Source organism: Apteryx mantelli, chromosome 15 (genome assembly GCF_036417845.1).
Source record: "Apteryx mantelli isolate bAptMan1 chromosome 15, bAptMan1.hap1, whole genome shotgun sequence".
Classification (NCBI taxonomy): domain Eukaryota; kingdom Metazoa; phylum Chordata; class Aves; order Apterygiformes; family Apterygidae; genus Apteryx; species Apteryx mantelli.
The window spans coordinates 24,882,089-24,906,800 of record NC_089992.1 but is presented as its reverse complement, the minus strand read 5'-3'; the positions used below and the strand labels follow the sequence as shown (position 1 = coordinate 24,906,800).

General features: G+C 44.9%; 2 protein-coding genes across 4 annotated transcripts in view; one reads left to right on the top strand and one right to left on the bottom strand.

The window, feature by feature from the left end:
• The window catches only part of BBS4 (Bardet-Biedl syndrome 4), a 50,629-nt gene extending 39,088 nt beyond the window's left edge, over nt 1-11,541 (top strand). Inside the window, exons 14-17 of one of the 2 annotated variants that reach the window (XM_067305629.1) lie at nt 403-544; nt 1,038-1,248; nt 2,659-5,196; nt 11,473-11,541. In XM_067305629.1, coding sequence (XP_067161730.1) covers nt 403-544; nt 1,038-1,248; nt 2,659-2,810 — 505 coding nt within the window. In that variant the 3' untranslated portion in view covers nt 2,811-5,196; nt 11,473-11,541. Of the gene's footprint in view, nt 1-402; nt 545-1,037; nt 1,249-1,710; nt 1,807-2,658; nt 5,197-11,472 lie in introns of those variants that run through there. The other variant, XM_067305630.1, reaches the window with a different exon arrangement.
• ADPGK (ADP dependent glucokinase) lies at nt 5,198-24,388 on the bottom strand. 2 transcript variants are annotated; one of them, XM_067305631.1, is made up of 7 exons: nt 24,038-24,388; nt 20,458-20,683; nt 19,079-19,141; nt 17,527-17,647; nt 15,287-15,483; nt 14,433-14,531; nt 5,198-13,552 (listed from the first exon to the last, which is right to left on the bottom strand). In XM_067305631.1, exons 1-7 carry the CDS (start codon nt 24,250-24,252, stop codon nt 13,001-13,003), a joined length of 1,473 nt encoding a protein of 490 aa, XP_067161732.1. In that variant the 5' UTR covers nt 24,253-24,388; the 3' UTR covers nt 5,198-13,000. The 2 variants fall into 2 exon arrangements, with proteins under 2 accessions (XP_067161732.1, XP_067161733.1); XM_067305632.1 differs by having other exon boundaries at nt 5,198-13,549.
• Between the last annotated feature and the right edge of the window lie 324 nt (nt 24,389-24,712).

Genomic DNA, 24,712 nt, shown 5'->3' with positions numbered 1-24,712 from the left:
TACGCTGCGTCCCCCTCCACCCCGTAGTGTGCAACGTTCGTAGTTCTGAGATTGCTCCCAGACATTGCATGCGTTTGAGGCGAACACTTGTGGTGTTTGAGTGAATCTCCATGGTTGCTGACAAAGCGAGCTCACCTCCTGATGGAGAGAGGAGGTCACTTTGCAGGGTGACTTACATGGACCTGACCTGAGAGCAGCTGAAACTGAGCACTGGAAACCTGTGAGCAGGCGTGACTCTGGCTCTGCAGCCCCTCATCTGCTTCGGGGTCACGTGTCCTGTGACTTGTCTCTGCCAGGCAGCAGAGTATCTCTGGCTTTGCTGCTTGGGCCCACCTTGGCGTTGTTCTTGTCAGGATAAATTTTCTTGCGCTGAATGCGATGTATCCTGTGTGTTTGCTGCAGGTGCAATCCCCTCGTCAACCTGAACTATGCTGTCCTGCTCTACAACCAGGGAGACAGGAAAGGAGCCCTCTGCCAGTACCAGGAGATGGAGAAGAAGGTCAATGTGCTGAAGGAGAGCAGTACCCTGGACTTTGACCCTGAGGTACGTGCATAAGAATTGTCAGGAGGAACTAAGTAGCCACGTTAAGACAGGCAAGAAATGAGCAGGAAATTTGGTTTTTGAGTACAGTTATTAGGAAGAAATTCTGCTTGTGAGACTTTCTGAGTAGAGCAGTCACCTGCTGAGAGCTGCCTGCTTCATTTCTGTTCTTTGAAGCGCAGTTCTTAAATCAATACACAGCAAGACAAGATTCCCTCTTAATTAAGGGATGAATTAGGGAGATATGTTTCCTTCAAGCACCAAGGCACTAGCCAGCTCCACAGAGCGCACTTGCACACTCTCTTTCTCTCTCTGCCCCCCTTTCTCTCTCTGCCCCCCTTTCTCTCTCTGCCCCCCTTTCTCTCTCTGCCCCCCTTTCTCTCTCTGCCCCCCTTTCTCTCTCTGCCCCCCTTTCTCTCTCTGCCCCTCTTTTTTTTTTCTGGATGACTTTATTTTCTCTGTTTACAAGGATTTCCTCTTTTTGTTTCTTGAGAAGATGGTGGATGTGGCTCAGAAGATGGGAGCTGCCCTGCAAGTGGGGGAGAGCCTGGTCTGGACTAAGCTTGCTAAAGAGTCTAAATCCAAGCAGCGAGCTGCTCCATCAGGGAAGTCCTCCAGCATTCAGCAACCTTTGGGCTCTAACCAGGCCCTGGGTCAAGCCATGTCCTCAGCTGCTGGGTATGGGAAAACCATGCAACTTCCCCCAGGTACTTCTCTTTTGCATTTCTGCAAAGTGCAAGTATGGAAGGGGTAAATATTCAACAGGGAGTAGGGAAGTCTCTCTCCTTTTGGGTACAGAGTTACAGGAAGGTATTTACTTGCTTGCATGGTACTGACGTCAGCATTTGGTAACTGCTTTCCCACCTTCCTGAGTTAAGGGAGCGTGGAACAAAGATGCTCTTCCTCTGGGGTGTTGTGCGACCCTGCTTTTGCAGGGGTATGGAAAGCCAGGAAAGTTTCCTTTCCTCTCTGAGCCATGATGGGTAAAACTCCATTAGCAGGGGATTGATATCTTGCTCGGGGAAGGAGGTGGTTCCAGAAACCAGCCCTCTTGTCTTCCTTTGGAAGAGAGCAGCAGCTGACATGCACATAAAGAGGGAGGCAGGCTGCTTGGTGAAGGGAAACGATGGACAGTTTTCTGAAATGCATTCTCGTTTCCTTTATGAAAGCTGCTGCAACTGGATTGCTTTGAAGTTGTCCAGACGGGTCCCTCCATTGCAAATACTGCTGGATTGCTTTTTGATGCAGGCCATTGTACTGAAAGGAGCTCAGGAGATATCGTCAGTCTGAGAAGGCTAAGGGCAATAGCTGTACGTGCCGCTTCTTGCTAAGAGGTGGGCAGGAGCATCTCCTGAGGCACAGTTTATGGCCTGGCCTCTTCTCACCCCTCAGCTTCCAAAGAGGAATGTACTAAGATATTAGTCATGGTGGTGGTTTTCTGTCACTCTTAGTCTTGTTTCCTGTGGATTGAAATGGGAGAGAGGTTCTGTACCCGTAAGGACCTGTTCCGTTTTTCACGCATGAAATAAACCTTCCACACAGGGAAGACAGGCTGTCAAATAAAACATAACAGGAGTTTGGGGTTTACCTGAAGGACTTTATCATCCACATCGGAGAAGGGAGCTGGTTCATAGCAACAGTTGTAAGCCTAAAACTAAGTGTTGAAACAACTTCAGAATGGAAGTGTTCTGTTTTGATTTTATTCTGTAAGTAGCTACATTAACTGCCTGGAAACTTCCCCTGAGATAACTATAACTGTGAACTGAAAACCATAGTGTGGATTTGGTTCCAGCTTGAGTACAGACTAGCTTTGATTGAACTAAATTTAACTCATGCTTTGGACAGGAATAATGAGGTTGTAAGTGACTTCTCAGCTGCCCAGCTGAGCTAATTACTGTACCTTAACTTCCCTTCAGTAGGACTTTAAGTACTGTAAGAACTCTGGCTGGAAAACTCACAAAAGAATTGAGTGCTACTGATAAGCTAATGCTAGATTAGAATACAGGTGAGGGTAATTAATAGCCGTGATTGTTGTGTGTCTTCATGCCGCTTGGAGTGGCAAAAGAACGGACAAGACGTGCAGTCATACAGTTGCTGTAACTGTGTTCTCCCCTCAGGTGCTGGAGCATCAGCTCCCCTTGCAAAGCCTCCCTCACTGCCTCTGGAACCAGAACCAGGCTCGGAAACAGGCCCCGAGGAGACCACAGCTCCAACAGAAGCTGAGGAACGAAGGAAAGAAAAGCGCAAGAGCAGGCAGGCAGCGGACTAGAAAGGACTCCGGCCAGGACAGGCAGGCATGTCTCCGGCACTGCCTGCTGAGCTGTGGGGAAAGGCACCTGCCACCCCCACCCCAACCCGCGGTGGCTTCAGCCCACTGTCAGTTTAGTCTAAACACAGCTGTTTGCTGATAGTGATTTTAGCACATGGTCTCTGCCTTGTCCCAAGGAGTCTTTGCAGCAATCGGAAGAGGTTCCTACATAGCTACTGTTAGCATGGTCGCACCTCACCTCAAGCGACTGGAAGGTGGAGATCCTTCACTCCACCAGGGTTGGCTGTCTTCAGTGTTCAGGTGTAAGTTCTCCAGAAGGATGCTGAGGCCATACAGTATATTTAGAAAAAGCCAGCAGCAGTGACTTAGCACCTTGGGAAAATGAGAACGCAAAGAGGATCAAACCCTTCCAGTGGCTAAACTTGTCAGCAGCTGAGGAAGCTCTACACAAGCTGTAGTAAGGTCAGTGATGATATGCTTGGAGAGGGGGAGAAGCTAGAACGCCTCGCCAGTGTAAGTGCAGAGTGGTAGGCCCAGCCTGGCACTGGCACAGCCTGGCTCCTGGGAGTGATGAGCTTTTCACTTGGAGTTTCACAAGGATGAGACTTTATAAATACTTTCCCAAGGGTAAAGAAAGGAGATTGTTCAGGCAGGGAGCTGAAACAGTCGGGAGCTGTTACTCCTTACCAGGGCTTCTACTAGCAGGGCAGGGCCATGGCCACAAAGTGAGAGAGGCACTTTTAGAGCGCGTGTTTTCGTTATGGGTGGTTGTTGGGGAACACGGTGGAGCTAGATAGCAGAAGTGAGCTGTTCTGCCCTGAGGCAGTCGGGCTGTTAACACGCAACCTGCTGGAGCGTGGATGGCCAAAGGAGACCTGCTGCACCAGCGGTGCTAATGCCCTTGCACGTGTTCTGTTCTAGCAGCACGTGTGTTGGCCAGCTAGTGATGCTGGACTCTGTTTCTCCTAAATACTTCTATCCATTTCCATAGGAAAGTTGAAATTAATTTTCCCAGGGAGGAGCATACTACCAAGTCTTCTCCTTTCCCCCCTCCAATCCTGAGGCAGTGAATTTACTTTCTACAAAGAACTAATACTACCTGTTAGGCTTAGCAAGTCCCAGACCACTCTGGCGCAGGCTGACCCAGCTTCTTTAGGGCTGTTCACCTTCCGATCCCAGGATCACTCTTTGTATTTCTTGAATCCAACTGGAGCAGCGCAGAAGTCTGCCAGGGCCAAATTCCGAACTGTTTGCTGAGAAACAGGGTAAATGAGCCTCAACTAAGCTCTGTGCTCATGCAGTTAAAGTCCTTCCTTTAGAATTAGTATTGCACATAGGAGTTGGGGGGGGAGATGGAGACAAAAAAGCAAAGCTTTTCAGGAGAGAAGATATGGTCAGCTTCAACACTCACTTTAAAGTGTTTTCATATGACAACAGGCACACTCTGAATAATTTAGTTTGCCATCCTTACAGTAGCTTTTGGGGAGAAATAATTTATGCTATCTGCAAGAAGGCAAAGCATCCCATTGCTGAGTGAAGAAGGGAATTTTAATGCCTATGTGTTACTGGAGATGCTATGAAAATATTTTTATACTGGAACAGAAAAATCTAGCTTTCCTTCCTCTGCTGCTACCATTTTGCTGTTTCTGGATGTTGTCTAGAGCTTGATACAGGTCTTCAAAACAACTGCTTTTGGGCACTAAATAGACCATTCTCCTTTACAAAAAGAGCCAGTAACTGGGTTAAGTGCAGTTTCTCTCTTCCTCTTCTCTGGGTGCAGAGAAAAAAAATGCATAAAGTTAACGTTGCTGTAGGAACTTTTGATCCGAGTTTCCCAAACAGAGCATGTAGCACTTCCCCCAGTGAAGCTGCAGCTTTGGGCTCAGTATATTCACCGGTTAGGCTACTGAGTTTTTTAAAAATAAATTTCCTGCTTTTAGTGCTGTACTGTTGCATACTATCACTCCATAATTAACATGTGCAACAGAGCAAGGTTAGTAATGGGATCCTCTATGCAGTAACAGTGTAAAAGCTGTGCGACCAAGGCTCTGGGTACATCAACATCCCTCAGTTGTGCTTTCTGGTTAGCAGCCGTTATCCAGAATGACATTAATGCATCTTTAGGAACCAAAGTGCTCTCCTACTCTCTGGAGAATGCTAAACGAGTAGGAACCCTTCACTTTTCCCACTGTTTTGACTGGCAAAACTGCCTGCTAATCTCAACTGTGGCTTTTTTCAGTCTCTCCTCTTCTGATTGGTTTTGCGTTGGTGCAGCCTCCCCGTTGCACTCCTGTAAGGTTCCCCTTCTGCTTGGAGCTGAAGAAAACAAGAGTTTCTTTTGTGAAGCGCTGGCAAACGTAAACAAACCAGACAAGAAGCAGTGTAAGTCAGGTACAGTGCAGCTATTTTATTCACATTAAACTTTTTACACTGAAGGTTACTGCAGCGTAATGGGGTGCCTGTGAAGAAGAGGCAAAGATTGCAGAGCGAGGGTGGGCAGGGTATGGGAACTCTTTACTTTACCCCCAAAACTTTAGTTCAAGGCAACTTTTCCTATAATGATTGCTTGGTATAGTCTTTTAGTCTCACCGTAAAAGCTTTCAAGCTATAGAAGTTCCAGCACAAGGAATGGTGACCAGAAGAGAGTGATTGCAGGCAAGTGAGCACCAGCGCTGCTGCTGAAGGAAGGCTGAGTTTTCCGTCCATCTGCTTGTCACTCTTTGTTTTGATGTTACTGGTTAATTTATCCTTTTTACAACAAGCAGAAGGCAGGGGAAAGCAACTGAAAGACTGTAGCATTAGGAAACCAGTTTGCTATATTCACTTGGTGGGAGCAGCCCTTGTCCCACAGGTGGCCGTAGAAGCCTGGTCTGCTTACAAAACACCTTTATTCTCAATTCCCAGCCCACCGGAGGCACAAGGAACAGCCAAAGATCTAACTCTCTTCTCTCACCCAGTCCCACTTGTGCAACCTGTTAGCATCTTGGCTGCTAAGATGCTTTTATAGGTAAAAGTACTATGGGGTGTACTATAGTTGCAGGTACTGTAAAGGTATTTAAAATATACCTCTTAAGTAAAAAGCTCAGGCAGATGATTAATATAATTTTTCTTTCCATGAACAGAAGCAGTAGCACCTTGTTACTTTCTGGATTTGACCAGAGCAGAAGGGAGCTTCATGTCTAAGGAAGCATTTTTAAATATGTAATTACAGCTGGATAATAAGTAGAACTGAAATTCCTTGTCCTATCTCCTGTCCTCCCCCTGAGTATTCTGGTGATGGCATTTGCCTACAGTAAATTCACAGTAGTTATAGTCTAATACCAACTGTATAGAGAGCTCTTACGCTAGCTAATGATGAGAACTGAAATTAAGCGAGAGATTTTTCAGCAGGACTGTACTAAGTCATTTAGGGATTTTGGAAATCCTACCTTGTGCTCCAAAACCTGCTTCTGGCATCAGCCATAATTCTAATATTCTTTTTCCCTCCATAATTGAAAGAATAAGATGGAAAAGAATAATCAGCTTGCTTTTAGGGAAGTAGGAACCATCTGCTTTAATGATTTTTTTTTTTCCTCCTTCCTGGAAAAAATGTATATCGTAACCCAGGTTCAGTCATACTGCTTGTGGCATAGACTGCAGTTTTTTACTTCCTCATAGGGAAGGGACTATAAGACACTCAAAAAGCAAAGATCAGGCAGCAAGGCCTTGCTTCAGCCAAGAGTTACTGACCAATTCATCCAGCAATTTGTATTAAAACAGACAACTTCGGTTCTGAGGACCCTGAGACAACAGGATGCTGCTCTGTTATGGGCAGCATTACTGTATACTTGCTACGGTCCTGTGCTCTATCTATCTTGATTGCCCAAATGTGGCCACTAACAGAAGATGGAACAAGGTAGGTTCAGTTCTTATGTTAGACATTCAAAATTTAGACTTCCCAAGTGGGAAGTGGGTTTCAGCTGGCAAAACCTTTGCTTTAGAGACAGTCAAACCTTAGAGCTGAATGAAGAAAAATCAACTTTACTAAAATAATAAGCTCTACACATAAATGTACTACAAAAAAAAATTTTTTATATATATATATAAAAGTACTTCATCTGCCAAGACTATTTTATATAATAGAAAACACAGTTCTGCTACAAGGAAAGCTTTATCACTCCCTCAAACCAAATCAGTGTTTTCTTCAGTGGTTCTTAATGAAAAATACAGGTGAGATTTGAACCCAGTTTTATCCAGCTGGCTGAGGAGCAGTTTTCCTGAGCAATTCTTAGGGGAGACTTTCAGGATTTTTTTTCTTGTTCCCTCTGCTCCTCCCCTGCATTTTAATGAGATCATTCACCCTTAGCTGCCAGCATTTGTATTCTTCAGCTGCCATGAGCTCTTCTCAGTGCTGGCTGCTACCAGGTTCGGCTTTCAAAGCCACCGCAAGCTGTTTGGAGCGTATGCCTTTCGGAGTTTCTGGCACAGAAGGCAGTGGCTGTGCATGCTGTTTCCAACCTGCACTTGCTCCCTTTGTTGAAGGAGCCTCAACACTCCCAAACGGTCAGACATCCTACAAGAGTTTGGATCAGTAACTCCCTGAGAATTCAGTTCAGATCCACCTGAGATATTATGCAAGAAACTGTTCCATCTGTTATGGAAGAGAACTTAATCTGACATCTCTGAACAGACATGAGAACACTCATTCCTGGGATGCATGAAGGCCAAGATAAAGCTTGACTAAAGGGCTTAATCAGACTCGGTGTTGCTGGAGCAGAAAGACAGGAGTGAGGCCAGAGAGCAGTGCAAGGGCTAGTCTAGGTAAAAAGAAGGCTTGTTCTGCCTCATAGCACTCAGGAGTTTTAAAAATAAAGAACAAAGATAACCTTTACTATTCCCACTGCTCTCTTTAGTAAGCTCACTAGTGCTTGAAGGAGGAATGCGAGACAATCTTTGTCATGGCTTCCATTTTAGCTAGCTGCTCAAAGACAGGAGGTACGTGGCTGTGAGCTTCCTTCGCTACAACGGAACATACAGGCGGGGGTTGTTCTGCTGAACGCCTGTTCTCCTGCTAGAACAGTACTCTTCTTGCTGTAGCCACTTAGAACAGTATCCAAGTTTGAATTACGGGCAGTGCCTATATGGTTGGTGGTGAATGCAGTTCTACCAACACTATTACTCAGCAAGTCTATAGACATGTAACTTTTTTTTTTTTTTAAAAAACACAAAACTACCACTTTGCTATGATCATGGTTTTAAAACATAACTGTGTGCTTTCACCAAAACATCAGTTGTGCCAGAGAAGAGTGCAATTAATATGGCTTGAAACAAACATTTATGTTCAAACATGGGTTTAAGTCAGGACATATGTATATGAGCAATCGCCCTAAAGCTATTAAAAAAAAACCCTCAGTATTTTCCCTCAGTTTTACACTGTTCTTTCAATTGTATTTAAAATCTTGATGAGTTTCTTTAAAACAGAAATAGTAATGTAACACATTGGGTGACAGAAGTACTTGACAGGACCACTTCAGAACAGATTGCCCTGAGCGTGTGCATCAGCACCTCATGCCAGATACCAATGCAGAAGCAGTTTAGCTGCTCACTAGTTGACAATGGCATTAACTTTCAGCTAAGCTGCAAGCAAGAGCCCAACAGCACAGATGTTTAAACAGCTTCTGGGGTAATTGGAATGAATTACGCTGCCTTTTACCATTCTCAAAAAAAGCTGTGTCCCAGTATTCATTTTTACTTTTTTCAGAACACGGCTGGAGTGGTCACACACAATTAAGCAGTTCCTGATAGTTTAGTATATGATTACAACACACATGCATGTGCCCACACACGGAGCCAACCCCAGTTACCGTCAGTGGATTTCACAGTTTAAGAAGCTTTACTTTTTATATCTATTATAAGCCCCTTGCATTTCAGAGGTGGCTGCAAGATGCCACCTCCACCTTAGTTTAATTAGTCTTAATAAACCTATACAGAAGATAGCTGATGGCAAATACATAAACTGCTGGCAGTTTTCTGTTAGTTGTGGTGTGGACTTAGCTCTCTGCTGATATACAGCTTTTGGATTTCAGTAGCTGAGAAGTGGTGTCGGGCTCTAAATCAAGATCTAACAAGGTTCAGAGCAGTTGATATGGTCTTTTTCAGAGGAAATGCATAAAGGCTAAGGAAAAAAAAATTAGCATTTGTTCTGTAAAAGGAACTTGCAAGAAAAGAACAAACTTAACCAGATCTCACATGTCGCAAGAGGAGATAACCAAGAAGCATGGAAGTAAAGAAAATCAAGTAATTCCTTAGCAACACTGTGAAACTCCCCCAGACAGAAAACAAAAAGCCTTTAAACTGCAAAAGAGTTGGATTTGGAATATGCTCTTCCATGGCCAGGCGGCAATCACACGTCACCATGGGTACAGCGGAGGAGCAACAACATACCGTTTCAAGGACTACCAGCCTCCTGCGGTTCACACATCTCAAATAACCTGCCGTCTGACCTTCAGGAGGCAACACGCGCTGGAAACGGTGTCGCGTTTCATTGGAAATGAGATACCAGCAATTACTTTTTATGATCAAAGGCTGGAAAGAAAAAAAAATAACGTGGCTGTACTGGCTATTGGTACTCAGAAGTGAAATACCAACGTTGCACAAGCCCTCTCGTCTACAGAGCCACTGGTGTACTCTCACAACGATGAGGTTGTGTATGGCGTCAGCAGCGAACTGTGTGTGAACAAACATTTCCAGTGGAAACCCTTCGATTCAGGAGCACAAGGCTGGCTGAGGTTTGAGTCATCTCTCAGCGTATGACTAAAGCACGAGAACAAGAAGACTTTGCAGAGGAAGAGAGGATAAGGACAAGGAGAAAGCAGAGATCGTTTCAAAGCTGGTTTTAAAACTTTGGTATTTTTGCAAGCTGTGTCCTGATGGTGAATCCAGATCTGGATTTTTACAGTTAGATAAGTTTGCTAAAAACCTCTCACCTACCAAGGACTTTTGTCTTTTACAACCAACAGGAAAAAAAAAAAAATCCCCCCCCCCCCCAAACAGGTCACAGGACCCTCTAAAAAGAATTGTTTAAGTGCTCATAAGAAAAACAGGACACAACAGCCTTAACTTTTCAGATGTGCTCCAGCTGTTTTTCATAGAAAAAAAAAAAAAGCAAGCCCAAGAGCACCAACGGTACTGCAATGGGGACAGTCAAAACACCAGCCTCGAAGGATAAGTCCCCCTTAAACTGATTGATAGGTATTTCACTAGAGCTTAAACACACAAAACCCGCCCCACTAGATATTTCCATTTCTGTTGTTCAGCAAAGGCTGCTGAAGACGGAGCAGCCTTGCTTCACTGTCACTATTGCTACCACGCGTGGGCGTCCGACAGCCTGCGCGTGCAGGAGGATTTCAAGAGAGTCTGCAACCCTCCTTCTAATTAAGTTTGGAAGGCAGAAGGCAGCTAAGCGCATCAGGTTCACAGCATGTGAAATACAGAGTGAAGAAGGGCTGCTGGGTGCCGCCATTCAGTGCAGTTTTATTATCATACAGATTGTTTCAAAACTTAATCAGGGATACCAACAGCATATCTGATTAACAGGTCACCCTTGTTAAGAATTATCCTTGCTAAGTGAATTTGGTGAGCAGGCAACCTGACAGTGAGAGGCCTGATCAAAGCAGCTAGATACGCAGATGCAGCAGCAGTCTAGCCGTCACAAGCTGCTTGCGCTTGAGAAGGGACTCGTGCTGCCAGGCGTTCACAGCACGCTGACAAATGGCCAAAGGAGAAGTATCATCACCCAGTGAGAAAGAACAGGCGCAACAGGGAAGGAGTTCTTAATAGTTTAGGAGAGTTTAGTTGTTAGGCCCAGATAAACTCTCAGCAATAAACTCATTTCATACTTACAGCAGTTATTTATTTGAAATAAATAGCCTAAAAAAGAAAAAAGGCCTGTAACACTCCTGCTAAGAGCAAGCATAACTTACTCTTGGACAGGTTCCGTTAGTGCACTTGCACGATTTTAAGTGGCCCTAAGGCAATGACAGTCCAACAAGCCTAGTATCTCAGCAAATGTTTTTGGAAGAGAGAGATGAAATACAGCAGCAGGACCATTGCTCATAACAGCTTGTGTGTATTTAGCTTTGTTTTGTTTCCCGCTCGAGAATCCACCCAGCTCGGCCTGATGTCAAGAAAGCAGGACCCATCATAAGCAAAGATTTAATTCTCCAGCTGGTTGGATGCACGGCCTTCGGTGGCTCTAGGGGTGTTGTGCCAGAAGGCCATGATCAAAGGTTGCAAAATAACCCTGCTAATGGCCTCAGACCTTTTAGATGGCTCAAAGCAGTTTTTTTTTAATATATATTTTTCTTTAGAAAGACTAAAACAGAGCTCCAAGTCCCATGCTACAATTTATCAAAAGTAAGTTCTGGATAGAAAGACTTCCAGTGTTAAGACGATCCCTCATGGAGATAAATGCTAAGACCCAAGGGAAGATCAGGGTGGTCTAAGCTACAGAACAGCAAAGTGCTGACTGGGTCTCTCCTCCGGTACTACAGAGCAGACTTTCCTCAGAGGGGAAGGAGAAGTTAAATACACCCTGGCAGACAGTGTTTTGTGTTAAGTCAGTACAAGTTACAACTGTCAGTTTTTATCCTTACAGAGCTTTCACAATGGCTTTCTCCAACAGGAGAACGTCACCGACAGCAACATGACAGCAGTACTGTAACCGATCACTCCAGCCGAAGTGATATGGACTCCATATCACTCCCCTCCATTCAGATGCAAAGACTGGCCATAAGTGACCTCATACAAATTCTCGTACAGTCCTGGCTTGCATAGATATGGCAATTGCATTTAATTTATACTGAAAAAATTTGTATGATGGCTATGCAAATACATTTAAGTTCCTGGAAGGAGACAGACAACACAGAAGATCCTGTGCAATTGCTAGGGTGCTACTCTCAAGAGGAAAAAATATAAACAAAGTATTTAACAAGATTTCTAAACTAGCTATGCCAAGATACTAGGCATCATTTGGGTGATAAGACACACAAGTTCTAATTTTTTTCATTTCAAAGGCTGTCCAGAGCAAAAACTATTATCAGTGACTTCATCCAAAATAAAAAGAGCCTCATTTCAGTCTTACCTGGAAGGCGCTGTCACAGCTTTTTAGCCCCTAGAGGGACCATGCCTAATAACTTAACCCTTCCGAATGCAACGCAGGGAAACTGAAGAAAATTGCACAACAGTTCTCAAGCAAAAATTTAGTCTCCAGCATCCAATAGCTTTTTTGTAAGCTGGAAGAGATCAGATATAAGCACCTACTGTTAGCAAAGGAAGCAAGCTGTGAGCCCCTTTGGCTGAAACTCTTGGTATTTAGTGTATAACTAACCCAGGTAAAGTTCTGGGATTAACCCAACAAGTAAATAAAGCTGCTCCCCCAAACATAAACCCTGATTATCTTCACTTTTATTTGCCCAAAAACTAAGTGCAGGCTACTAGGGCTCAGTTGAAAACCCTAAGTCACAGAGACAACCAGATAGCTACCCAAAACCACCTTTGCAGTCTTGAGTCAGGTTTTCTCTGTGCATTTAAGGAGTAGGTACAGTGTGCATCACATTTCAGGACTCTGGCTCCCTCTGATGCTGGGGGCACTGAGGTTGAGAGGTAATTTTGTCAGTAAGAGATTTCATCATCACACCAAGCAAGCAGAAGGTTTGCTCTTGCCCTGTAGCAATGTGCCGTGAGGAGATAATGCAAGAGCCTTTTATTTTTACTTTATCAGAAGCAAGACAGGGCCGAGGACTGCTGTGCTCTCCCTGGGATTCATAAGCAGGAAATCCTCCTGGCTGCTATACTTTCAAGCACTAACGGACAAGACCGATTCGTGGTTACAAACAGCAAACCTGCTCCAAACAGGGATTTGGATACTCATTTCCCTCCCCACATGCTTAAGACAAAGAAAAGCCAGTCTTTTCTTTAAAATACTAAAACCTCTGCACTTAAATGTGAAATGTTCGAGTCACTGCCAAGTGACTGGAATGTATCTGACAGCTTATACCTGGAATTATTCTTTGGCTCTTTTTCAGTTATATCCAGAAAATGTATCACGCCCTAATTCTATTCCTATACCACCACTGGCTGAAATCCTAATGAGAACACCGCGATTCCTCAGACACTGTACAGTACTGGAGAAAAAGTAGGGTCTTAGTCTTCTACTGAGGATATACTTCTGAATATAGTAGTCCTTCAGCTGAAATAGCATCCCCAAGTCCCACGGTCCGGACAGGATCTTTGCACACCAAAACAGGAGTGAAGTGGAACGAGACACCTTCTCTGTGCCAATGCACTACTGGCTCATCTGGGTTTAAAGATATTTTGGAGGGTGCCTCTGTCTGGGAGGTCACAAACTCCAGAGGAGCTTTAAGGAAGACTTTGCTGGTATCAATGGTCTCGGTTGCACAGGCCTGCGTCCCTGCTGCTCTAGCTCCAGCAGCCACAGCAGCAATCTGGTTGCCCCAATACCCATCCACTGTCACAAGGATATGATAGGCCAGGGTGTGGAAGTGGATCCGTGTGAGATCAGAGGCCCTGTCCGTGGTTCTCCCGTGCTCCTTCAGGATCCAGAAGAGGATGTCACTGACTACACCCACATCGGGAACCCCGTTCCAGGAAGCAAGGGAGGCGTGGGGACCAGAGGCAGACTGCGTGAGGAACAGCAGCTCCTGCTCATTCAGCCCAATAGAGTTCACCAGGGGAAAGACCTGCTAACAGAAATACAGGAACAACAGTTTTTCCTTCACACATAAAATCAGTGCGACACCAGGGCGCTATCACCAGGCAGGAAAATGTTGAATGCCAAGGGTGCGTGCTCATTTTGTGTAATTAATTTTCTAGATACACTCTTTGACATTAACAAGTAACAGAACATCAGAACTACATGAAACACTCCTAACACTGAGGTTAGAGTTGTGTCAAATTAAACAAGGGACCAGCAGGATCTGTAGGAAAAATTCTGCACAAAGTTTGAGTTTTGTATTAAAAATGGCTCAAATTCAAATCCTGGTTTTCTTCTAGAAAACAGCAAGCCTGCTAAATCCAAACCAACTGAGGTTACTTGTCTCTGTGAAGCTGTGAGTATTCTCTAGGGCCTGCCTCCCCTCTACAATTGCTAAAAATCTGTCTTCATTTCAGAAAAATAGATTGCACCTCTATCTGTATGGTAAGTCTACTGAATGCAGCTGCTGAAGACTTCCAGATTTGCAAAAAGGCCTCACTTCTTGCTGAAAATGGCCTGATGATCAACTGAGCGAGGGCCATCAAATTGTGAGATACCTTGTAACTGGAACTTCCCACTGAGACTTTTTCAAAAGGAACACCCTCTCTAAGGTAAAGAGAGCAATCTGTCCTCTGCTAAGGCAGAAGCCATTACAGCTCTCCTTTGCTGCAGAGGAGATCGATAACCTTAGTAGAGGAAACCCAAGTGTTCAGAAAGCAACAGCAGACATTAAACCCACGTTCTCCATTTCTCTCCGACAGGACAGCCGTAATTCTAAGTCTTCATGTATATAATCATCTACCAGTTGTGCACTGTGATGCTGAAGAAAAGGTAACTGATAAAAGAGCATATCCTATCATTTTGGTTACCTGATGCATAATGTTGCTCATAAGATCCTGATCAGTCATACTGGCCAATTCCAGGTGTATGGGAATGTCAGTAGGGATATCAGATATGGACGCCACAGCCTGCAGAGGTAGAGAAAGAGAAAAAAAAACCCAAACACATGTTCATTAAGAAACAGAATGGACAAAGGGGTTTTGGCCCAGAAATGCACATTGTTTAATTTTTCCATATATGGATTTAATCAGGATTCTAAATGAGATTTCTGACAAGTGCCAGAATGTACTGTTAAGAGAAAGTAGTAAAAACAACCATCAGCCTTCAGAATCCCAAAGCAGGAAAACTACATCTAACCCTAATCTGCACCCAGCTCAGCATTTTTCTAATAGATTAAATCGGAGATCTCACAAACCTCATTGAATCAAGAAGGGCACTCAGCTGTAAGACAGGCAAAGATCTGTAAATAAAGAAAAACTCAGCGTAGCTCATTTGGGCTCAGATAAGGAGATTCCCTCTTGGATTATCTAACGTAAATGATGCTTAAAAAAAAAAAAAGAAGTCTTGATTATAGCCTTGATCATCTTAGTATCTAGAATAGAAAAAGTGCAATTCAGCCACTGGATAAGCTCCAATAACTAGGTAGATCTATCCCAACCGGACAACCAGAGCATAACTTCTTTTTTCCCCCCTAGACAACCCACTGAATCCAAGAAACATTAGTCCTACAGTTCATGTTCTTTTAGCATGCAATAGTGAGAAGATCTGTGGGAGATGTGAAGACACAGCCTAATTACAAGTTCAAACCTGGGAAACCAAGAGTTTCCCATGAAGTGTTTGTTGGAATGGAAATTAAGGAAACACTGATGTTTAAGCATCTTACCTCCAGAAGTCGTCTCTGTCGCATCTCCTTGCTCTGGCCCTCCATCATGTGAAGTCCTGAGAGTACCACAAGATCTGGCTGAAATTCATCCAAGCTAGACACAAACACTTCCAACATATTTAAGGCGCCATTTGATACGTCATGAGAGAAGATAAAGCGGTTGGCATTGGGTGCTTTCACTTGTCCCCACTCTTCACCTAGGGTGCAGCAAAGAAAAAGAAATCAACTGTGAAAGAAGCAAATCAAATCACACATCTAGAGATTATTTTGGGGTAGCCTGCTGGAATCTGAAGCCATGGTTTCACAACATGACTGTGTCAAATTAACAGCTGCCTACTACCAGCAGTGACAGAGGTCCTTCTAACATCCTTTCCCATTCATTCTCTTCATTTGCTCCCTCTGCCTTGCTTAGATGCTTGTCTGATCACAAGGTAAATTCAATATTTGTTTGTTTTTGCCAGGTTAGCTTTCTGCTGTTTTAATCAGTTGTATTAGTTTGCTATGCAATTAGGTAAGCGTCACAGCCAGCTCAAGCCAAACAGTTGGAGCATGCAGAAAATGTGAAGAGAGAGGAGACCTCCCCTTTTTGGCAACAACCACCTGATAGTTTGACTCACACTGCATCATGAAAATATACCCTGAACAACACTCATGGCTCTTACTACTCCTGACTGGGCAGCTCCTAAAAATGATCTGCAGAATAGGGCTGGATCAGTGCTCAATGGGCAAACTGCTTTATTCCTGGATAAGATCACAAACAAAACCTGTTTCATGGGCTCCATCTCCCAGACTCTGAGCCATGAGAGAACAGAGTAGCAACAGCGAGCCTAAAGAGGATACAAATTACACAAGTCACAGTCCAGCTGGTCTGCCCTCACCAGCTCTCCCCATCCCTACAAGCATCTTTAATCAGACAGCAAACGATTCCCTGTGCCCATTATGGTAAATGGGCAAAAAGAAATGTAAGGGAATAAATAAAACAGAGAGGACAAGGGCAGCCTTGGGGAGGCAGAGAATGTAGAAAAGTGATATAGCATGATTTGAGCTTTTTTTTCTACTTATAATTTTAATAGATGAAATATTTCTGAACAGAAACTGTTGAAACACAAGCATTTTTGAGGTTACTGCGGACAATCTCCACCCTAGAACCAGCACGCATGCTTGCTCACTCAGCTCTCCCAGACTGTATATTGGCTATCTGTGGAGAATATGACCAGTGTTTGTGGAAAATCCATTAAAACACATCAAAAGCGACAGCACTGCCTTCTCTTAAGGGAGGGAAAAAAAATCCCCCCAAACTGACAACAGACAAAGTTCCATCTAGGAGGAAGACCCCCAGCCTAACTGCTTCTTACAAACTGGCTTCATAAGGAGGGCAGGTCTCACTTAAGCAGAGATGCTGAGAAAAGGAGACATCATATATTAGCATATCTGCTAATGAGGATGCTTCCAGGAGCCAGAAGAGTCGGATTTACTTAAGATTAGTGTATTTTACACTGGCTACTGTGTAACAGCACTTGTCAGTTGTAATAAACTAGCCTTGGCCAGGAGCCCTAAGTGGACACAGGGTGCTGCTCCACATTAGTTTTGCTGCTGGAAAAGTTTAATTAAAGTGGTTCTTGCCTTCGCTCCTTGCCAAATACTCCCTCTTCTGTCACACCAATATAATTATTTCTGAAACTATGGTTTGAGACAGGATCTGTGAAACGATTCAGGTTAAAAAACAGCAAGAAAACACCTGCACATTTATTTTAGCCATTACATTAGGGCTACCCCGAATTTCATCTGCATGCAGTTAAATGGTACCTCTCTGTTTACAGAGAGCACTACTAGATCATTTTAATGTTAATATAGCTTTAGAATTACACCGTCTATGTACTTCATTCTAATGAGCTCTACCACAATGCAGTGAAAAGTCCACTTTGCTTCTGTAGGTTATAGCATACAAGAATACAGAACCAAAGGGATGGCAATGGAGCAGCATGATTCAGTATTTACAACAACTGTATTACAAAGGAAAAAAAGGTTTCAAAAGAGTTTAAGATGTCTGTTTACCCACCACAGCTCTCTGAAGTACATGGAATTATCAGACTAGCCCAGTGACAGCTGCTAATACTGATAACTTCTACAGTACTTCTGGAATTAGCTGATTCAGAGGAAGTTCAGAAAAAACTTTAAACCCACAAATATCTTATTGATGTTCAGGGTTCCCATCTAACATTCCGCCTTTGGCAAGGTACCTGCTTGATACTCCAAGATAAGATGGAATTCATCTCTTTCCTGCATAGATTCAGGTGGCACAACTAAATTGTCATCAAGTAGTTCATGAAGTTTAGGACCAACTGGGCCACAAAGGAGGATCTAGAAAACAACAACAGAAAAAAAAATATATATATATTTATCAAGGATTGATCCCCTGACATGTCCCTGCCAGCATTTTGGTGCATCTAAATAGCTATTCTATTTTGTGGAAAGCCATTTTATGGATTGGTCCCAGATTTGTTCATCTCTTGCCAGCAGTAGCTGATGTGTAAGATATTCTCCTACAGGAAAATATATTACTGGTTACACATTGTAGGGAAATCTTGACTTAAGCCGTCGCAGGATTAGAATCGATTGCCATTTGTTCTTATGACCATACTGAAGGATGGAGGATCCTACACCAATCTGTTTCAAACAACGTGGCCTCCACACAACCACCTGAAAACAGGAACTGAGTTTTACTAAACTAAGAGGAGAACAAACACTGAGAGGATCAGGACCACACTGGGATACGTATTTGATTTATTAGAGAGAATACAGAAGTCAGTAACTCTGCGGGAGCAATAAACAAGATACCATTACCTAGACAATAGACAGTAGATTAAACTTAAAAAACAAAACAAAACAAAAAACCCCCCAAATCCCACACACCCACAAAACCCCCCCACAAACCAGCTATGGCTTTCGAGTTTGTGAGGCATAAGACCTAGCAGTTGTGCCAGTCCAGCTTTTGCCACTACAACTCTGCTGTTGAAGTATGAGATGAGATAGCTAGGTACAGCTGTCCAGCGGAGCAGACTGCCCTCTTCCCACATATTCTTGCCACCTCCAAGTGGGGCATTTGCATTTGCACAGCCCTGCGGCGTACAAGAACAGGAATCCGATCCAACTGAAAACTAACCTGTCCAAAAACACCAGTTTTCAGTCAGACCGCATACTAGCGCCATCACAACAGATGAGGTGGAACAGGCAGCTGGGAATAAGCCTGGATTGCCCTTTGCTGACAGCCTGAGCTCAAATTTAGTGTTGGTGATGGTCTTGTTCTGAGCAAGAGTTTGAACTAGAGACCTCCAGAGGCTTCTGCTAACCACGAAACCCCATTCGAGTACTGTGTTGGACAAGGTTGGCTGAGATGTAATGACTGTCTGTCACTGAAAGAGGCAGTCCCATATCAGCCTCCTTTTCTGGCCCCATGTTCCCTTGCAGTCAGCTCTGGCACTCATTTGACCCTTCGGTGAGCCAGTTCAGGTCTCACTAAACTGGCAGGCTACAACTGATTGTCTTTTTACAAGGCTAGAGTTTTTATTTATTTATTTTAACTATTTTGGGAGCTGAATCAGGTCTGTGGAAGTTGCAACAAGCCCTAGCGGTGACACAAAGAAAAGCATTGAACTGCCCTTCAGAGGCAGTGAACCATTCGACTGGTTCAACTGTGGTGTTCAACCATACCCTGACAAATAGATCGGACTGCAAGATCTTCACAATCTCATTAAAGACAAGCGAATAGTACAAAGTTTCTGGAACACTTACCTTCAGGTCTGGATTTGTTGCAAGCTTCTGACCAATAAGAGCAGCATTTCCTCCTACATAAAGCTGTAAAACAGATCAGGCAGATATGTGCATTCCTTTGCTTTGATAGCTTTATACATGCTTGGTGCTCAGTATAGGCTCAAGATTTTAGTATTTGAGAAAAAGTTCTAGTATCAGAGAAGTTAATGAAGCTTACTGGGGCTGAAGGCAAAATCATTTTACAATTCTCTGTCAGATCTGTTCTTAACAATTTCAGTTTTGTCTTTTGCAACCCTGTACAAGTCAATTAATTCATAATATAAACAGTCTGTACTTCTATGTAGCATATTTTTGGCAATTCATAACTTATTTTTATTTTCAAGGCTGAGAAGCAGTAATTTAGAACTGTAACAATATTTCATCCAGTTTGAGATCAGTGTTAAACCTACTACTTGTGCTCACGTAAAGTGAGCAGAACCTTGAAAGCTTCTTCAGGTGAGAAAGTTCAAACTTTCAAGAAAACTCCTACATGAGCTCTGAAACCCAGAAATATAGATCATCATGAGGATCAGAGGTGCTGAAATAGCTGAGAAAACAGTGAGGAATTTAACTAATCAGGAAGATTTATGTGACTATATTGAGGAGTGACAGAAAACAGGATATAGAAGATTACAGCTAATAATCAAATGATTCCAGAAAGCCGATGTAGCAAATACAGTGAGAAACAAGGCAACACAGGAAAATTTTGACCAATAAAAGGAGCTCTTCCTGATTCTCAAAAGCAGCTGCCAAACTGCATATAAAGTAGCATTAAGCAGCTTGTAGAAATTAGCTAACTACCAAGTAGATATCAAACCAGTACTTCAGAAGACACAATGTAAATTAGAGCAATAGAACTTTGCTTTGGGAAAAGGAGGCTTCAGAAAGATTATTAATTGCTTTTTGTCACCCCCGCTTCTAGAGAGAATTCAAACCCTGCATTATGAGCCAGCATTTATAGGAGTGTTTGCAGCTCCTAATGCTTGAATCTATTTTCTTCCCACCTGCCTCATTACAAGTTAGAGTGGCATCAGGCCCACCTGGCTCCTATATAACAGCTTCAATATCTTCAAAAACCTCTTTAGTAGTATTCTTACGGAGGCATCTTGGATTGACAGAGCCAAATACATGCAGTTCAGTTTTAGGAAAACAAGCAAAGTATAGACTGCTCAAAACCCTACTGTTTGGGGTAGCTGCAGAAAGAGTCTGACTCTGTAAAGTCATTAATACACTCAAGCAACAGCATAGTTTTTTTCCCCCAAAATGATTTGCACTCTCACTAGAAGGAGAATAAGAGTCACAAAAGATGCAGAAAAGAAGAAATGTACTTGTCAAACCTTATCTTCAGTTGGAAAACACACCTGTGCATCAGGGTACTCGGAGGCTGTCTGCGCTATGTGATGGAAAGACTCCGCGTCACTGAAGAAGCGCTCAGCAGCTGCCCCTTTTTGCATGAAGTAAGCGAATGCTTCCTTCAGGTCCTGTCTGGAGTTCAACACAGCATGATTTTTTCCATCCCCAGGGTCAAGACCAAGCGCCTCTAACAGCTTCACACCAGACAGAACAACATCTACACAGGCGTTGACACTGAAAGAGAGAAAAAAAACGCATACTGGGAAAAATCTCATGTGTATTAGGGCACTTGCAAGGCAATACAGTGACGTCGCTTCCCAGGCCGTAATGACTGCTGTCAAGTGCTGTGCAGCCCTCCGGATAAGCAAGGAAAAAAAAAAAAGAAAAGCCGGGGAGGGGGAAGGGATTCGAATTTCCTGAAATTCTCTGCTGAAGTGTTCTCCTCTTCACAGGTTTTATTCAGCACCAGCATTGCAGAGAAGGGATAGATTCCTAACATCCTACCAAAATTAAAACAAGACAGAGTAAGCTACTTATGTCCAAAGGTAGTTGCATATGTTGCTTCGTTTCTTCTCTTGCACTTGCTCAAAAAAGAACAGGCACAATAGTAATAGCAGGAAAATTAAACCAGTGGTAGTAAAACAGCAGCAGAAACAGCCAGAGAAATAAGAGGGCTGAGCTCCAGCTTCCCTAGTAAAGGCTCTCCCTCCTCCTCACTGCTTTCCAGCATGGAATAAAGGAATATTTCTTATTTATTGTTAGCACTGAGGACACTGGTTTTCTGTGCTCACAAGAGTTAGAACATTACTTTTATGAATACAAAGTTACCAAGATTTTCCCCTTACTCTTAAAATAAGAGTTTTTCCTCTACTGCTAGATTAAAGCCTACAAGCAATTCAGAACTGCTGAAAACAAAACTGAAAGTTTTTTTTCAAGTCAGCCTCTAGAGTTTCAACTACTGTTAACAAAACCAAGAACATGGATCCTTCTGTGTGTACAATGCTCCACACGCAGGCTGCTGCTGTTTATAAGAAGTAAGGAGCCCAATTTTTCAGCTGAAACATTCGAAAACCACACTTTCAAAAGTATCATCCCAAATTTCTAGAAACAGCGGGCTGCCTTCTCTCAAATAGTGAAACAGAAAAGCGCTGCAATATTTAGGAAGTTACAAGCACCATTTCAGCAAATCCAGACTTTAGGTAAAGTGTAAGCTGCAGCTCAAATCTTCCAGTCCCCATTTCTTATAAATTTCTTATAAGCACAGTGAGTCTAATTCAGAACAGAGAACACAAAAACTTCTGGGCTGGAACCAAGCCTCCGGGAAAGTCCTACATTCACTGCTGGTGTATTTTAGGGAAAGTTTATAGCACTTGTCCTTCCTTCCACTCCTTGGTTACAGATAGACAGTGATATAAGCAAGACATTTAGTGAGACTAGCCCAGCAATTACTAAAACATCTTCTGGAATTGTTTTCAACCGTGAGTTACGTTCTTCTGCCCCATGCTTCCATGACAGGGAGCCAAACCATCCGCACAACTTTGCAGGGTCTCCAGCTTACTCTGACACTCCAAATGCTTTTAGCCTATACCTACTTAAACGTTAGCTTGGAACGCACAGCCACATCCTTCCTTCTCAGTGACCTTTCTTGCACAATTTGGGCTGCAACATGCGAAGGCTGCGTAATACAAAATAAAGGACATTAAAAAGCTTGAGGGTTTTCAGTGCAAAAGGTAATGCAGCTCATATTCTATCAGGAATCCTCTCTATCGTGCATCACCTCATGCACTAAGGAGAGAAAAATCCCCTTGCACAGAAGGGAAAAAAATGAGACAATAAGGCTGAACAGCAGTTCAGCCTCAATTTCACCGCAGCAAAACATCAACAATCTTATATTTTAATGTATCATTAAAAACGCAAGATGACATAAAACCAAGTCACAGTTCTTTCAAGCGAGACACCTCTAATCATCTTCCAAGTGTCTTTCTTTTCCCTCCCTGCCATTTCTCTGCTAACACACTTCATGCTTTTAATATACTCCCTGAACAGCAGGGAGTAGGTACTAATGAACTGCTTTTGCTGATGAACTTTGAGGCCCTGGGTGTTTGGTGGAGGTATATATATATATTTAGTCCCTTTAAAGCAACGAAGGAAGCAGGGAATAAACTGAAGATAACTGGCTCTTTTCCAGTAAAGGCATGGTGAAAGAGAAGACTAAATGAGGCACGAAAACCTGTTTGTCACATGCAGTGATTCAGGGGAGAAAGTCTGCATCAACCGTAACGCAAGAGCAAGACAGACTCCAGCTCACAGTGCATCAGCTACGCAGCCATTAGGGTAGAGTAACTTTCTTCCAACCCTTGAAGGTTGAATCTTCTGGTCAAAGTCAAGTTATCCTGTCATGCCCTTACATTTAAAAGGGAATGAATCAAGTGGTGTACATAACTGCAGTACTAGTGGTCAGACTTCGAACCAGCATTTAAGATCAATGTGATATTTCTGAACTTTTCCTTTACTCTCTTTCCAACTTAAAAAGAGAAAGGGGTTGGATTCATGCACACGCATGCATTTTCAAAATCTATTCCCTTCTCCTGTCCCTGCCCTCTCTTCTTTCTTTCCTTTGCTTACATTACCTTCTCTACCTTCACTCAGTTTTCTCCACTTGTATCTTGAAGGCGTCACTCACTTCCCTACTTTATAAATGTGTCTCTCATACCTATATATTGCCAGGCTGTGCTCCCCAATTGGCACCTTCTAGGGAATAAGCCAGTAGCTCCAAGTCACTGAAACAGTCTCTCGATATAAAATCATTTTACAGACAGGCAAAGCAAGGACAAGAGAACCCGAGACAGCCTCATCAACCAGTTCTAAACCTTACAGCACACTTCAGTCTCCGCTACGTAAGGTTTTCTGGACCATTAGTTCCTCAGCAGAGGTCCATCTAGGATTAAACAGCCCAGCAGTAAGGCGCCTGCACTCGCCGGTGGCTTTCTCTGGAAATGCCCCATCTGGAAAACTACAGGGCTGGAAAAGGAACATGCTACTTTGTAGAACACGTAAGAGCCCCGCCAAGACGTATGACCGCGTTAGCGCAGTATTTGCACGACACAGCGGCAAACGGTTTTCCGCAGCGAGTTTCCTGACGAGCCTCTCCTGCCTCCAGACAGGCAGCCAGAGCGCATGAGTCGAGGAGCGCGCGAAGGCGCCTCGGGAGAGGAGCGCGAGCCTCGCTCTCGGGGCCTACGCCGGCACACGCGCCTGCAGCGCCAGCGCCTCGCGGTTGGTTCCCCGAAGCGTGCCGGACGGAGAGGCAGCGCCTGCGTGTTAGCCTCGAGGATCCCGTGCACCTCCCGCCCACCGGGGTCTCCCGCAGGTGCAGACAGGGAACCGAAGCCGAGCACCCAGGACACGCACCACATCTCTGTACCCCAGCAGAGCAGCCCGGCCTGGGGGGGGGGGGGGGCGCCCACATGCCCCCCTCCCCCCCCCCCCCGCCGCCAGGGGCGCTCGCGCCACCTGCCCCCCTCCCCCCCCGCCGCCAGGGGCGCTCGCGCCACCTGCCCGCCCCGCCTCCCCCCCCCCTTCACGTACCCGACGGCCACGCGCGCCCAGCCCCGCGCCGGGCGGACGATGGCCGCTTGCCAGGCGGCCACCATGCGGCTCTCGAGGGAGCGGGCGCGGCGCAGTCCGCCCAGCAGCGAGGCGGAGAGGTGCTGCAGCGCCGACTGGGGCAGCTCGGGGCCCAGCAGGCAGAGGTAGCCCACGGCCAGGGCGAGCAGGCCCACGCACACCGACTTCTGCCACATCGCGGCGGGGCCGCTCCGCGCCGGCTCCGCACCAGCCCCTCCCCCGCCACGTCTGAGGAGGACGGTGGGAGGGAAGCGAGCGGCGAGGGCCTCCTTACGCCATCTCCGTAGCGCTCCGCCCTCGCCGGCCCCCAGCTGACGTAAAGCAGCTTCGGGAATCGAGCCTAGCAGTACGCGAAATGCGCAGCCTCTCCCCCAGCGCAGTGTACGTACCTGCGGGAGGCGCGCACGCGTGGTGTGCGTAGCTGCGCTACGGGAATAGGGAGGAGTGCGCAGCGCGAGCGGGGGGGCGGGGCAGGCTGTGGGGCAGCCGCGGCGGCGTCGCAGGGCCGCCCGGGGCGGTGGTGCCGGGTGACCGCGCTGCCCCAGGCCGGGAGCGCGGCGCCGGGCGCGGCGGGGCTGGTCGGAGGCGGCGAGGAGCCGAGGGGCGAGGAGCCTGTGCCCAGCGCCGCCACCGAGG

Bases quoted from the DNA above. Each gene is read 5' to 3' on its own strand.
- ADPGK (XM_067305631.1), bottom strand. From the start codon at position 24,252: ATGTGGCAGAAGTCGGTGTGCGTGGGCCTGCTCGCCCTGGCCGTGGGC. The intron at 19,142-20,457 runs GTGTGTTTTCCA...TCTGTTTTACAG, and splicing joins CCGAGTACCCTGATGCACAG to CTTTATGTAGGAGGAAATGC. The intron at 14,532-15,286 runs GTAAGATGCTTA...CTACCTCTGCAG, and splicing joins GACAGAGACGACTTCTGGAG to GCTGTGGCGTCCATATCTGA.